This window comes from Thermobia domestica, chromosome 17, assembly GCF_964235325.1.
Source record: "Thermobia domestica chromosome 17, izTheDome1.hap1.1, whole genome shotgun sequence".
Lineage (NCBI taxonomy): Eukaryota > Metazoa > Arthropoda > Insecta > Zygentoma > Lepismatidae > Thermobia > Thermobia domestica.
In genome coordinates this window covers 111,362,157-111,379,334 of record NC_137470.1, presented here as the reverse complement: position 1 = coordinate 111,379,334, position 17,178 = coordinate 111,362,157, and the positions used below count along the sequence as shown (strand labels likewise).

The 17,178-nt window shown below is 32.7% G+C and overlaps 1 protein-coding gene across 1 annotated transcript in view; it reads left to right on the top strand.

Moving 5' to 3' along the window:
* Nucleotides 1-16,974, top strand: part of LOC145674290 (glycosyltransferase 25 family member-like) — a 248,779-nt gene extending 231,805 nt beyond the window's left edge. Inside the window, exon 5 of the mRNA XM_081744144.1 lies at nt 9,549-16,974. Within this exon, the coding sequence (XP_081600270.1) occupies nt 9,549-9,708 (160 nt within the window). The 3' untranslated portion in view covers nt 9,709-16,974. The remainder of the gene's footprint in view (nt 1-9,548) is intronic.
* The last annotated feature ends 204 nt before the right edge of the window (nt 16,975-17,178 follow it).

Here is a 17,178-nt window from a genome sequence, read left to right as displayed (position 1 = left end):
TACTGAATACAGGTGCTAATGCAATTTTGTTCACGATAGTACATTTTCTTCCCAGGGATGGGTCCGAACCACGGGCGTCATTACAGACTTCGCTTGAAGGGGGGCAAGTGCACCACCGACATAAGACTTTCACGTTTTGTACTAGTATATTAGTAGACAAAGTATAGTATATTAGTAGATTGAAGTATACGTATTCCTCAAACTCTTCGGAGGGGGGAGCAATTGCCCCTCCTGCCTCCCCTGGTCCAAACAGAGATACTTCACACTTAGACTATATCATAGGGGTGCCGTTTTTTTATTTTCCAGAGTTGGCAACCCTACACCGAACTGTGGCAAAAACTGCGTCGACACTTTTGACTGCCGTAGAGAAAGGTTATTTTTTTGGTGTCAATGAAAACGTATGAGCAGATTTTTAGTTTTACTCTATCATTGTCGGCCTATCTTCAAAATCCGAAAGCATGATTTGGCATCTGCTGTTCAAAATGCTGAACAAGTAATAAAGAAGCTGGAATAAGTGCAAGAAAATGCTGACTCACAGTTCACTGATATTTTCAAATCTTGTTGCAAATTAGCAAAGGAAATATTCGGAAGTGAAATCCAGGCCCCTCGGGTGATTGGCGAACAAATGAGAAGGTCAAATCCACCAAGCTGTTCTCCAGAAGAGTATTTTTAGAAGATCAACATTTTTACCATATTTGGATGATTTAATCTCTGGACACAAGGAAAGATTTTTTGTTAACAAAGATATATTATCTTCTCTAGGGATTCTGCTTCCAAAAATTGCTGATGAAAGAAAGCTGCAAGACCTTTCAAATATTGAATTTTATTGGGTAACTTTTGTTTTTGAACCTGTCATCAAAGCAGAGTACAGCCTATGGTGTGAAAAGTGGCGAGCAGAAACAAACGAGCTTCCTGATATAATGGATGTATTGGATGTATTGGATGTGTGTGCCTTCTTTCCATCAATCAGCAAGCTACTCCGAATTTTCGCATGCTTGCCCGTTTCAACAGCATCAGTAGAAAGATCCTTTTCTTCATTGAAAAGAATCAAATCATATCTCCGAAACAAGATGGGTGGTGAACGGCTTACAGGACTTTCGCTGTTATCCATTAATTCCCAGTTATCGCCTGATGTTGAAAAGGTGATTGATGTGATGGCTAGCAGTGGAGAGAGGAAAATACTTCTTTAACTCTACTACTATTGTCATTTTTTGAATAACACTAAATATCAGGGAGTTACCTGAGACTTCAAGTGCAAAAAAAATCAACATTTTTTTTTTACATTTTTACAGCATTATATTCTTTTAGTAAATACAATGTCTTATACATATTAGATTCTAATTGGTAAATGTATGGTTTATATGTAGAAAATACACTGTTTTTAATGCAGAACAAAGCTCTTTGTGCAGTTAATTCATGAATCCATTCTTTTTAACTTGGTTGTCCCCCCGAAAAAAATCTGGCTACGTGCTTGTCTGACACGTAGACAACTGCTTCTGGAAGCATCCCATTCTCGAATTCTTGCTTCATGATGGAGCCTGAAGGAAGAAATGTCCTTCTTCATTAGAGCGTAACAAGACTCACATTAGTTACTCGTTTTTCTGAAGAAGTCACTACTGGAATCCTTTCTGAAACTTAATAGTCCTTGCTTCAAGCTAACAATTTAATGTTACATTTCTTCTTCGAAATTAAATTTTATCTAATGATAATCTTACCACTTCACCATAATTTGTTTAATGTAGCGAAATAAAACCATTTCCCTATAAAGGGAACTCCGGCAACACAACTACAAATGAAATTCATACACTTCCTGATCACGATGCTATGATTATTTTCTGCATATACATTGCGAATTTATTTTCTTTTAATTTTGGTGCACCCTATACAAAAATTCACTACAAAGATAATTAAGGTATAGAAGTATTGTCAAAGTATGCCTTGAAAAATATTAGTCAACTCTTCCGGAGCATTATGGGCCATCTCTCCTAAACGTAATATCATAATATGTGACAAAAACAGGAGAAGGTAAGAAAAAGTTGTATCGTATACATAAAACATAATAATGCTTCTTATTTGAAACAACATATTTCCAATAACTATCTCGCAAAGAACATCACACTTCTGTTTACTTCTCTCTCCAACCACAAAATAATCAACAGCTGTGACATCACTGATTTCTTTTGTATTTTTAGACACTAGGCACCGTCTGTCCGCAACAATTGACTGTTGCACCAAAAGCTTTCCGCCTACCGAGTTACACTATAATCGTAATACTGCTGTGCAAGGGAGAGCGATTGATTATCTCCCTTATAGATTGTCCATTAGGGTGGAGCGAAAAAATTTTTTTTCGAAATGCGAATTTGGATAGGGGGCAAAAGTTGCATCATATTATAATACTTTACCATAGAAAATTTCAGCTCTCTGAAATAATTTTTAGCCGGGGCGCAAGGAGCCTTAAGTTTGAGGTTGTGTAAATCAATTTCCATTTACTACGTAACTATTTGGCAGATCTTCGCTGGAAGAAGACTGTAAGTTTTAGTGTAGATAGAGTGCAAAAGATGCATCCTGTATCAGTACATAACAACAAGAACTTTTAATTCACTAAAGTTATTTTCAGCCGGGGCGCAATGGCCCTGAAATTTGGGAATAATTAGACGAAAAGTGATCAACTATAAGCAATTCGCTAGTTTGCCATAAAGAAGTTTTTTTTTTTTGGCTACTTAGTAACAGTTTTTTTCTGGTATAACGAACTTGTTAGCTGTATTAAGTCACTAGTATAATAATTTGGTGAGTGGAGATAAGAGGGTACAAAACGAAATCAGGGCGCGCGCTCGCGCAGCTGCTAAAGTATTGTGCAATTGTTTGGCAGCTTGATGATTGTTATTAGTGCGTTGTACCTGTGCTCGGGACACGTGTCTGGTTAGCGGCCGTGTTGCTACGTTAGTGATTTGATTAGATTTGCGCTTTTGTAGTTACTGATGGGTTTATTATCTACCACTGTATTACAGCCTAGTATCTGGTGTTTTTGTTTTGTGCTATAAAGAAGAAAGGTGGCAAAATCAACCAGGTAGAATATGTCAAAAGCACAAGAGATGTTTCGTAGTGCCAAAAGTCGCGACTGGAGAACGCTTCCAACTTAAGACGTTATGGCATGTTATTTATTTACGTGTCAGCAGCTGAAGGGGGCGGAAGTAAAGAACCAGCTGAGAATTTGGTTTCCACGAAGGTAGCAGAAAAGGTGGAAGACATTTGGTAACGTGTTTCAATTCCTGTTGTTTCTCTCGGCCGTGTATCAATAGTGATCAACAGTTACCACAGGAAACTGAAAATATTTTTAAAATTGGCAGTAAGAGGGAGAATGAAAGAAGAAATAAATTACAAGAATTGAAGAAGAAGGGCAATAAATCATTTGATGTAGTAGCTTGTAAGTGTTTAGATTTCACGGTGGGTCGTTGTACAGAACACTAAAAATGCCTGAATCGGAGAGAGTGTTTTATAGACCAAAGGATAAGTAGAAAAATGGTAATCGGTGGCATTGATGTTACTTGGACAAAGAAAAGAGAAGAAAGGAAAGCTAAAAAGCAACTTGTGGTCAAACTTTCAACCAAAACAGTACCAGTTACATTATTGAATCTTTAGACTCCTCGTTATCTTTGGAAACAAGAAACGAAGGCAATAAAGAACACGCCAAAGCTGGAGAAGATCCTGATTTTAGTTCGAAGTATCCTTTAAAGACAAGAAAGCAATCACAGATTAGATGCACGGAAATGAGAAAATTACTCTCGACATTAGTAAAAGTGAAGGAGAAAACCGACATGACTAGAAGAAAAATTACAGCTATTGCTACTGAAGTTTTGGAAGTTTTTTTAATATTGTGAGTCCAAAGCAGCTGCAAAACATAATTGATAGAAGTAAAATACAAAGAGAGGTTGCGAAAAATCGTAAAAGTGTAAGAACTAAAGTGACTGTTAATAAAGAGAAACCTCGTACCATCTATTTTGATGAGAAGAAAGACAAAACACTCATAATGTCCAGCTCAGGAAGTCATAGAGATGTGAAGAAGAAAGAACATTATTGTGTGCTTGAAGAACCGGGTAATAAATTTCTCAGCCATGCTTCTTTGATCGTTTCAACATTAGCAAAGAATACTGCTAATTCCATCTGCCGGGAATTACAAGAAAATAATGTGAACCTATGAGATATGGTAGCTATCGGCTGCGATGGTACTAATACTAATGCTGGATCAAAAGGATGATGATTAGAGTGCTCGGAAACCATTTAGAGAGGTCCTTACAGTGATGCATACGTTTATTGCACATCATTGAACTACTACTTCGTCATTTACTGAAAGAATTCGATTATGTATCTACTGGTACTTTGTCTGGTGCTATTGGTAGATCATTGGTGAATTGAGAGACGAATCCAGTGTGCAGCGTCGGAAAGATTTCTTCAGAACTCCCTGCATACCTAAACGTGCGTCATCTCAGTTATGATCAAAGATATTTGTATGAAATATGTCAATCTGTCATAAGAGGAGGCTGTGATAAAAACATAGCAGATAAGAAACCCAGGAAACTTGCGCATACTCGCTGGTTAACAATGGCTTGCAGACTTTTGCGTCTATGTATATATACACCAAATTCTTGGGAGAAGCTCTAAACTCTCGTAAAGTTCGTAGTAAAAGTATATGCACCAGTGTGGTTCAGCATAAAACTGAAACCTCTTCCAAATACGGAGCTAAACATTTGTTCTTGACCATAAGACTTTCGAGATGTTTGTAAGAACCATACAAGACTTTTGTCAATAAAGTAATTTCCAGAAATGCATTCTATGCGAATTCTGAAAATATTCTTATTGCCATGATTGGTGACTACAGATCAGCTACGCGAATCCTTGCTGCCGATAAAATCCTCAAATCCAGAAAACAATGTAAACGTTGTGAAACTCGTTCCTTCCAAGTGCCAGTGTTAAACTTCGAAGCTAGTAATTACACAGAAATGATAAACTAAAATGGGTGTAATAATACAACCGCCAATACTGTCTCATATTACAGATGATACATTGCGAGAAATTTGTTCTTGAGAAAGTACAAGTGTTGATATCCCTCTGAGTTTCCATGTTATACGCAAGCAGTGAAAAGATTAGTGAAAATACTGAGTGAAGGTTCTTCGTCAGTATATGAGCCACGAGAGATTTCTTTATTTGTTCCAAATTTGACCTAAGAAAATACATGACTACTTTTCAGATTAAGTCGCAGTATTTTGCTTGAAGACGTGAATGAAATTTATGAAACATTCAATCTAATACTGATGTAGCCTGTAACATAAAATATGAACTTCGATAGCTTTAGAAATCCACCTGGACACGACAACGAATCTTAACACCTTCAAATTATAGTCTCCTTCAAGTGAAGAGCTGCCTAATAATTACACAAATGAATAATAAACGTGCATTTATTTACAGAACCTATCAAACTTCAGGTCCATTGCACCCCTGCTAAAGAATATTTTAGAGAATTGAAATTTCCGTTGGTAAAGTACTACAATATGATGCAACTTTTGCCCTATATCCGAATTCGAATTTTAGAAAAATTAAAATTTGGGCTCTTTTCACTCATTTATAAAATCTGTCAAACTTAAGACCCATTGCGCTCCGACTAAAAATTATTTTAGAGAATTGAAATTTTGCATGGTAAAGTACTACGATATGATGCAACTTTTGCCCCCTATCCAAAATCGAATTTCGAAAATAAAAATTTTTGGCCTCTTTTCACTCCACCCTATTGTCCATCTCCCCCACTTTTAGCCTACTAGGTTCTTCTGTTTCGAGTGAAAAGTATTCTAATTAGTGGTAGGAACAGAAAACGGTTGCAAAAACTTTCAAAACTGTTTTTCCGAACCAGTTCGGTTTTCTGTCAAACCTGTTTGGGAGAAAAATCAAATTGGTTTTGGAACAATCCGCAACGTCGGTTTTAGGTTTTTCTACAAACCGGTTTCCGGTTTCTATATATATATATATATATATATATATATATATATATATATATATATATATATATATATATATATAAAGGTTTTGCTGATCCTTAACTCTAAGACAGGAACAGAGGAAAACATATTGCTTATACTTTTCTTGCATGCCTAGTACTTTATTTCTTAGTCTTCTGTGTGTAAAATATTTTCTTTTCTTTAAGAATTGACTGTCATGAGTCATACCTGCAGTTTCAGACAAAAAGTTCAGTGTCTGTATTTTAGACAAACATGCAAGATAAAAGAATGAAACAAAAAGTGAGATAGGATGATATCACAGGGCACACCGAATACTAGAGGGAGAGCTCTGCCTGCCTATCTATCTTTGGACCACGGGGTCTCAACCGAAATTTTTTAATAGCAAGGTATATATTTTTATGTCGTCATTGTAAACATTATGAATAAACCAACAACTTTTGTAGAAAAAGGTTTTCGTGTGGGACATCATTTATATAATGGTCTTCATTGAATTATGAATTCTTGAAGAGTCAGGTATGACTCACAGTTAAATGATAGCCATTTCATAAGTGGTGCTCTAATAGATTTTTTTTTCCTACAAAAGGGTATTTGCTTTTCCATTATTTTTTTAATGATGTAAGATATTACATTTCTTGCCATTTAACACTTTTGAGCGACCCCCAGTGCCCTGTGAGACAAGCTGAGTGTTCCATTTGATGTTCACTCTTATATTTTCCTATGTCACTTTTTCCCTCCTTTATCTCCATCCGTTTGTGATTTATAAGCACTGAACGTTCTGGAGCACCCTGTATGTAACAAAGAAGTGTATCGTTCACACATGTTATGCTTTGGTTTTCTCTCCATTTACACAAAACAAGTTTCTTTTCATTATTTCCTATGATTTCTATCAATTTAGTCATCAATTCAAAAGTTCGCGTAGATAGCAACAAATAAGGTGAGAATGAAAGAAGCATTTCTGTATGAAATATATACCCCCTTTCCCCATGTTGCGGTCCATGGCATCGGAAATGTTACCGTTCATCTCAGCGCCCGAAAAATGTGTATTCAGCACTAACATCGGTCATTTTCTATCGTTTTAAAATATCTCTTCCTCCCCTCGCCCAATTTGCGGTGTTAAATTTGGATTTAAACGGGATCGAAACTATCACTGTTCATCTAAGCGACCCAGAAAACTATAAATTCGACATTGATAGTGGCCATTTTCGATCATTTATATATATATATATATATATATATATATATATATATATATATATATATATATATATATATATATATATATATATATATATATACCCTTCCCTCAAGTGGCGGGGCTGATTTTGGATTTAAACCGGATCGAAAATGTCACTGTTCATCTGAATGATCCCGAAAACTACGGATTAGACACTAATATTGATCATTTTCGATTATTATTATATATAGCTCCCCTTCCCCCTCCTCCGTGCTGCGGCACACGTCATCAGAATTGTCACTGTTAATCTCAGCTACTCCTAAAACTATGGATTCGACACTAATAGGAGCCATTTTCGATCATTTATAAATGTTTATCCCCCTCCCCTACGTTGTACCCTCCCCTTCTCCAATTATCAGGCTAAACTTGGACTGAAAAAGCATCAGAGGTGTCACAGTTTCTCTCATCGACCCCGAAAGCTATGGATTCAACACTAATATCGGTCATTTTTGATCATTTTTAAATTTTTCTCCCCTCCCCCTCCCCTTGTGTATATATAGTTCCCCCTCCTCCTCCTCCGCGCTGCGGCACACGGCATCTGAATTGTCACTGATAATCTCAGCTACTCCTAAAACTATGGATTCGACACTAATATTAGTCATTTTCGATCATTTTTAAATGTTTATCCCCTCCGCTACGTTGTACCCTTCCCAACCCAACCATCAGGGCTAAATTTGGATTGAAACAGCATCAGAAGTGTCACTGTTTCTTTCATTGACCCCGAAAACTATGAATTCAACTCTAATATCGGTCATTTTTGATCATTTTTAAATTTCTTTCCATCTCCCCCTCTTCTACGTTGCATCGTCAAACTGAATAGCCTAAAGTAATCCCTGCCACTAAACTCATGTATGTTGAAAATTTGGTTGAGATCGGTCGGGTGGTTCAAGAGTGATGAAGTCACAAAAGCAGTCATTTTTATTTTATATATATATATATATATATATATATATATATATATATATATATATATATATATATATATATATATATATCCCCCTCCCCTACGTTGGCTCGTCAAAGTGAAACGATTAAAAACGCCCAAGACCCGACCTTCATATATGTTGAAAATTTGATCGAGATTGGTTGGATGGTTCAAAAGTTATTAGGTTTTATTAGTTTTATTATACGCCCCCTCTCCTCCCCCTCCCCTAGGATCTACCGTTAAAGTAAAATAAAAAAAATATTTCCAGACCTAAACCTCATGTATCTTGAAAATTTGATTGAGATCGGTCAAGTAGTTCAAGAGTTATTAAGTTACAAAAATAGTCACTTTCAGTCTTATATACTCGTAAATTGATTTGTATATATCTCCCCCTCCTTCTTGTCCCCTACGCTCCTCCATCAAATTTAAATCATAAAATCAATCTGAGGCCTGAACCTTATATAAGTTGAAAATCTGATCAAGATCGGTAGAAAGATTCAGGAGTTAAGGCGGCAGACTACTAAATATTTTTGAAAAACAAATAATTTTTCTTTTGCTCGTTTTTCGTGAGTAGAAAGAGGTAATAAAATGTAACTTACCACAATAATAGATAATGTTATTCTACACCCGTAAATATGAATCTGTAGAATTTTCAGTGTTGCCATTCGTAGAAATTACAGTGTGACCAGAATTTGAATTACTCAAAAATCTAGGTAAAAGCAGCGACTAGAAAAATGAACTCGACGGTAATTGATTACTTATCATGCTGTCTAGGTTTCTTGTTTACTACTTTTTAAATAATATTTCTATTTATTTTATAAAACTTACATAAATTATTATAAAATAAATAAGTTATTACAAAATAAATAGAAACATTATTTAAAAAGTTGTAAACAAGGAACATAGACAGCATGATAAGTCATCAATTACCGTCATTTTTCTAGTCGCTGCCTTTACCTAGATTTTTGAGTAATTCAAATTCTGGTCACACTGTAATTTCTATAGATGGCAACACTGAAAATTTTTCGGATTCATATTTTTGGGTGTAGAATATCATTATCTATTATTGTGGTAAGTTACATTTTATTACCTTTTTCCACTTCCTAAAAACGGACAAAAGAAAAGTTATTAGTTTTTCAAAAATATTTAGTAGTCTGCCCCCTTAATAAGTTTTATTTATTTCTCTAAACACCTTTTTCCATCTCCCAATCCCCTCAGTTCTACCATCAAAGTGAATAACCTAAAACCGGACCAGCCTCGAACTTCATCCATGTTACAAATATGTTCGAGATCAGTCGGGCGGTTCAGGAGATTTAGAGTCACAAACATATTGATTTTCAATATGTATATTCACGCGTATTTGTTTTATTTATTCTTTTAGGACCAAATGGAAAGGTTATTTTCCTCAAAGGAATTTGGTGGCCCTTTCAGCTGCTCCATTGCTTATATACCCAACGCACTACACAGGCGAAGAGGGCTATATCAGCGACACAGAGGATGCGAAAGTGTTGAATGCAGCAAGTGAAAAAGAAGAGCTTTGACTTACATTGCTTAAATATTCCCAAGTATTCGGTGTTTGTCGCTCGTCCATCCACCCACGAGAGAAAATGTAAATCATGGTGCTTGTTACGTCGTGATATGTTTAAACTACTTAACCGTTACTTAGATATTGTACTTGCGAAGATCTTAAGATCGTCCTTCTGTGCAATAAAACTTCCTTTGCAGGTAGGGTAAGTTTATACCTGTAGTATATGTATGAGAAATATTTGTAGTTTGATTTTATAAATGCGCATACATTCTTCATGAGTAAACAAACATATTTTTTCACATCATCTTAAAATCGATAGTTTTACTTCCGTATTCTGCAATCTGTACAAAGAAAATATTTCTCATACATGAGAATTTTATCATGATAACATGTAGAGATCCACCGTAAGAATAAAGAGATTCTGGTGGTGTTCGTTTAAATTTTAAATTAAAAAGTATATATAAAACAGAAAACTTTTTATTTGCAAGAAAGATGGCAATCAGAACAATCTTATGTTATTAAAACTGGATACTTAGAAATCAGTTCACAATGTATTCTAACAGTATCACTGAGACTTTAATACTTACAGATAATTTTTGTTCTAAAAATACTACATTTACTCAATTTTGTTTCTATACAGTCAGTATAATATATCTACTTTTACTGAAGATTTTATGATACTACTTTTCGTGTAACATCTTTCCTTTTGAATTATGGGACTTGCACATAACTACTGATCTCCTAACCATTAGTGTCACTATATACTTTAACATTACGTAATATTTTTAAAAAAATCGTTGTTTTGAGAATGTGTTTTACTACAGTACACAGAACATATACGCCCACAACTATATTTTTGCTTCTATAATGTAAGTAGAATAGATTATAATGTTCTATATATGTTTCATTACAAACGCACTAATAGTCAGAGTATGAGAATACACCGTATTTCCGATAAAATTGTCTCTTTAACATTTTGCAAATTTTAACTCACAGACGTAATTTAATTAAATTATGAAATTCTTCATCAGAAAGTTTCCACATTACACAATCAAAAGAACATTAGATGACACTTTTAAGATAGATGAATGTTCTGTTAAATCAACTCCAACTTGCTTGAAAAAATAAAGATATGTAACATTTGTTTACGATCATGCGCTACCAATAAACCAAAGTTTCTTTATAAAATTTTATATCTTTAACATGTTAAATACATCCTATATTTAATAATAGAGCATATAAGCATAATGATTGACAAATATTCTATTGTTGAGTTGAGTTTTCAGAGTATTTTCATTTTCTTTCACTTGATCATAGTTTGCTTCTTGCCTTCGTCCTCTCATTTCATATATGGAAGACGTAAAACTAAAAATCTTAATTTCCTTTCTTAATATTTCATTGCTTTTATTATCTTAATTTATCTTGATATCTTAATAGATTTCTCTGAGCATACTTTTAATTTTACTTACATTGTAGTTAATCTCGAATTTTTTATAACTTTTTCTACTATTGATTTTAAAAGTTGCAAATGATACTTTAATATACATTGTGAAATAACAGTCTCTTTAAATTATTACCCAAACAACTTTCATTGTTTTGTTTCGTCATTAAATTGAATTTCCTGCTCAAGTTTCAATTCTGCAATAAAAAGCAAGATCAAGCAATAAAACTCTGTTTGTACTTTCTTGCAACCAACTCATATCACTTTTTATAACGAGCTTGTAATTACCTGTTGTAATTTGGATTTTATTTTTAAAATTTACATGTGGTACTTTAAAAAAAATGATGTGATAAAAATATAGACTCTTAATATAGTTTTATCTTGTTGACCTGTTCAAGTTTATATAGTGTATTAAACAAAAAATCGAATTCATTACATCAGGAGTTTCTAAAATTTTGAACTTTCAAAATTAACATGATTTACTGTGTAGAAAATTAAAAGAATTGACCAAATTCGAATTTGTGGCAATGTTTAGTGAAAAAACTGTTATTTATATTACAAATATCCATTATTTTAACTGCGAAAATACAAAATTAGAATAGAACTATGAAGAAATTGTTGAAAAAGATAAATATATTTTTGTTGCACATGATGTATGATTTGTTCATTTCTAAACATTTTGTTCTATATTTTATGATTTCAGTTTCAGTATTTCATTAAGTGTAATTAACTAAATACTAACACTAAATTAAAAATTAAACATGCATTGCAAGGGAATTTATGGACTTTAAAGGTGGCTCACATCGTGACGTGATTTACAGTTTAGCAACCCCTGTATTACATAATTAATAGTAATATCTTAATCGGTTATGATATCAACAAATAGTATCTTGAGATCTTCTGTTGAACTATTTTTATTGGAGAAAAGAATAAAATAAAGGTATATGATGGTAATTCTTATCCATTTTTTTAATCTAAATAGATTATGTGTTGTCTTACATCAAGTATACATGATTTACTTGAAATTCAGATTGTCTTCCTTCATTGTAGAAATTTCCAATATATGTGAAACTTAGTCTAAAATAATATTGGAAGTTCCCTGCTTATGAGCAATATACATTCCTTATATGTTAATATTGAACTAATTATAATTCTACAATTTTGTAGTACAACCTGTTACGGTTTCTGATTTAGTCACAATTATTGTGCCAAGTAATGTTTTAGTACCAAAGGTCGCTTTGATAAGATGTTCATAATATTTTATTAAGTCATAAATGTAGTGCCATAAATTATTTCAGTTGTTTTACATGTATCAATATCAGTAGATTGTTTTCATATTAACTTTTAATATAAATATTCATATTTGTTATTAACATTTCATGTAATTTATCGTCATTAGCAGATCAAGTAAATGTTTCATTAGTTGAAGTTTCATTCACTGATTTCAGAGAGACGTCAATATATTAATGTTACAGAAATATCTGGAAGGCATTTTTATAGTATTTATTTGTTTTGTGACTGTGAACTTGATGGAAAATCGTAAATTTGTCATTCTATTAACAAATATTATAATAGTGTGACTATACTAAGGAAGACATTTATTAAATATTAATTGCTTTTATACCATAAAAAATTTATTCAGATGCTACCTGTTCATATTATTGCACTTTCGGGAAAGAATGTTTCATGTAATGCTTCAACATAAAATATGCGGGTTTAAAAATTACAATTTTTCCAATATTATAATAGTAAATAACATATAGTTTAACATTTAATTTAATAGTGCAATAAAAGTGAAATACACACTATCTCTCTCTGTATGGAAAAAAGTATTATCTTTGAGTTTATCATGGCACTTTGTATCTCATACAGTTAATAATGATAAATATTGATGGCAATAATCCAAAAGTAATATTTGGTATTATCAAATACATAATTAAAATTGAAAATAATTACAACAGCAATAATAATAGAAAAATAAACTGTTGTCATATTTATTTAGTCAACTTAAGTCTCTCTGAAGACAGAAATAGTATGATAGTTACTATTTATTGTAAAAATATTTTGAGACTCATTATTATTATTATTTAGAAGCGTATCATTTAAGTAAGAAACAAACATTTCTAGTGTATTTTAGTGTTTTTATTTTTTGAGAATATACCGTAAGGTGTATTACAAAGTGTCTTAGGTAAGCATAAATGGGCATTTACATTCATTTGAAAAGTTAACGTGTGTCATATGAAGTCATATTAATGTAATGAAATTTAATTTTTGTACATCTTCCAATATATCTCCCCGTGTCTTCTGTTATCAAATGCTTGTCTCGTATGTGTTAATACAACTTGCCTATAACAGTATGCATAATTTTGTCACTATATGTCACATAGTGTTTGATTTTACAGTGAAGTACAACCAGAAGTCATGTGTTTTCTTAGTTCGAAATTAGGATATTCTCACAAATATTTGTTGTATAAAAATTAAACGTAATTCTTTTTAACAATTAAATGTAAATAGTTTTTTCACTCAATGTACAGAGGTTTTGAAAAATTGTCATATTGAAATAGACTACTTAAACTTTCGGTAGTTTTGACTATAACTTATGATCGACCCGTTATAACTAAATAATCAATGGACCAATTCTGTTGTAACACTTTTAGGAACAGTGTAAATTTCCTTAGAATGCAGTTCTGTTCACAGCTTGCACACTAGTTGCAACAACGAGCCTTGTTTTGAAGGCAATGTAACATTCTTCCATTTCGATATCAAGGTACTACATTTTAGCATCATTTTTCTAAGTCGAAGAAGAAATTTAAAAATCATGAGGATTTTGAAGTTTGTTTGGATTCTTTTCAATCTTGCGATATCCAGTCCAAGTATTAAGCGATTTTGTATTCATAATGAGTACGAATTTGGCTGTATAACACTACCAAGTTCCCAATTTCATATCCAAATAGTTAAAAAGTGACGACCTGAACGTGTTGATCCGTCGACAAAAGTAAATAACGTGTGTTACAAGTAATCAGTGTATAAATGTGCTGTTTTCTTTTGTTGATGTTTACACATGGTCACATAATCTACATGAACGTACATTGTTTTAGCTTTGGAATGACACTGCTTTACAGAAAAGTTTCTACGACGTATTTAATTTACTTACTTTTTAGAATAATGTTTACTAGATATTATTATAATAATATAGAAGTTATTTTATAAATATGTAAACTAAGTACGTCGTACAAACTTTTCTTTAACGAAAAGTCATCCCAAAGTTAAAACAACGTACTTTCATATTCGTGATTAAAAACAATTTTAATACATCGTTTGGAGGAGTGAGGCAGCAAGAAATTGTCATAGCTCTGTGACAAAAGTTATGTTAGGTCAGACCGTAGAATAATAATAAATAAATGTATGAAGTTGCATTAAAATTAGCAAGAACAAAAATATATAGGTAGAAAGAAAAATATGAAACCTGAGTGAAATACTATATTACTACCCAAAATTATGGTCGTTTAAACACTGGAACAGCTTTACACTGTAGGCTATAGTTCTTCAAAATCGACCATAAACGAGCTATTAAAACTTACGAGTTCAGTTCAATGCAAAATCTACTGGATTGGCTAGTTTTTGAGGCATTATTTTTCAGAGACAATCCATCACAATAATTTTGCTTTAGAATCACAAAGACGATAACCATTATTGTCGCGCAGTTGTTGACCATTCAACGTGAGATAGTTTCCCGGGAAGTCGGCGAGGAAAGAACACAAGGAAGATGCAAAACGAAAGTTGCAAGAAAGATTTTAACGAAAGTATGTGGCGCAATTCTATTATATAAGTTCGTCCATTTAAACCTATATTGATCCATGTTTCCAACTTGATATTACTGGAAAGGTCTTTTACAGGATCTCAAATACATCTTGTATAATCTTTCACGTGATGTCAGATCGTATCGTTGAGAAGGAAATATGTCGAGTATGGTGATAGCGTAACGCTACGACCTCTCTTTTGCCAACGATTCACTATTTCTGACGAGTGATCATTGTCGTAGGACAGGAAAAAGTCACCATAACAAACAGATGTGAATGATCCCGTAGAATGCATGTAATTAGACCAATTCTAAAGTATTCCCATTAGAATCAGACAAATCAGTTTTGCAAGGAAATTTTATTGTGGCATGTTCTTGAATGCAATCAGATGAATTTTCTAATTTACCTCCTTGTAGGCTAAAAGCTGATTCATGGAGATAAACGATTATAATATGTTTGATGGAATATGTGAGAGAGAACAGGAGAACCTCGTGGAAGCCTATGAACACTATCTATGTGACACGTTCTTGTTTACACCTGTTCCATTATTAAAATAAACTTTTATATGAGATGTGAAACAACAAGGCGTGATAATCGTGTTCCTTTCATAAGAAGTGAACTGACGTTAGTGCAATTTGGCACAATTGTCGACGAGGTTTTCTAATACTTAATTCTACTCTTCTTTGATAAATGACACTAATATAAAAACGTGCTAAAAATTTTCTCTACAAATTTATGTACGAAAATGAACATGTAAACAGCTATAGATAAGGAAATTCTTAAGGTTGAAAGGATTTGAGAGAAAACAGTTACTGAAAATGTAAAGTGAAGTCAGTTTCTTTTTAGCTGTTTTTGTTTTAAAATTTGCAGTTCAAAAGAACAGAATATTACTGTTTCGTTAACATTGTTTGATTTAATAAAACCAATTACAAAAATTAAGACCATCCCTGTTAAAAGGAAAAGGAAGTCTGATCAACCCATGTTAAAACAAAAGGTCAAATAGTCAAACTTAAATAGCAAGAACGAAAATTAAACTGCCATTATTGATATCTAGGATCATTCATTCATTACGTGTTCACAATCGGTTTTTGCTTCCATTTCGACGAATTTTTACTACATTAACGCGTTTATCGAGATTAATGTTATGCTCCTATCTTCGTTCAAGTACGTGATTACGGAGATTCATTTTCCGAGTCCTGTTTTAATTACACTTTTTTTTTCATTTATTGGATCCATATCAATTTTCATTCTTTTCCCTCAGGACATTTGAAATAAACAAGTTGTGGGTTCCGTTCGTGGCTTGCAGATAATAAGGTTAATTAGTAAAAATTAGATTTTAAACATATCAAAGCTTTGTCTGTAGTATGTTTAGATTGGTTTTCGATAACTTTAGTTTGTAGGCTATTCATAGAAACTATTTTTTCTAATGTTTTTTCCATTAATGAAATTGTGAGTTAATTGGAATTCGGGAGCAAGTTTCTGATTGTATTACATTTCAGGGTACAGATGAGGTTTACCAGATAAATATACAGATAAAAAAAGATCAAGGTTTGAAAAATACAGTATTAATAAGCATAGTTATAAAACTCTAATATAGAAACCTAGTTTGTCGTTTCCAAAAGTATTGAAAAAGATGCACTTTTTTTTTAAACAAGTGCTTTATTCGATTTATATTATTTGCTCAAAAGTACATTCTTTATTTCACAATTAAACGGAGATTGAAAACACATGGCTTCTTATGTCTGATAGGTACGTTAATGTTCAGTTTAATAAACAAAAGTGTTTATTTTCTCTTCAGTATAGTTTGTGTTTTCTGTTTCATGTGACAATACTAGCAACCACTTTAAAATCTGTCTTTGCATTATACGTAATGAATTGTGCCATAGAACAATTTACATAGACAAGAAAAAAACTTAATGTGCTTTGTATTGTGATATTGTTAAATACATTTTATACAATTGTATGAGTTCTAATATGATATAAATCTCCCAGCGACGTATGATGCAATATATATATTTTGTGTTATGTGAGAAATAAATTGTTTATATCTAAAATAGGAATATAAATTTTATTTTTCATCCTTTGTTGCTTTTAATTCCCAATAATTATTAATTTTAGGCAAATTTAAAGAAGTAACCATTGCCATATGTTACCGGCTTCTCAGTCAAAATAATGAATACAGCGTTTCAAATCTTACCATTGGTGTCAAATTTGTCATCGGGAAACAAACCCAATAAGTATG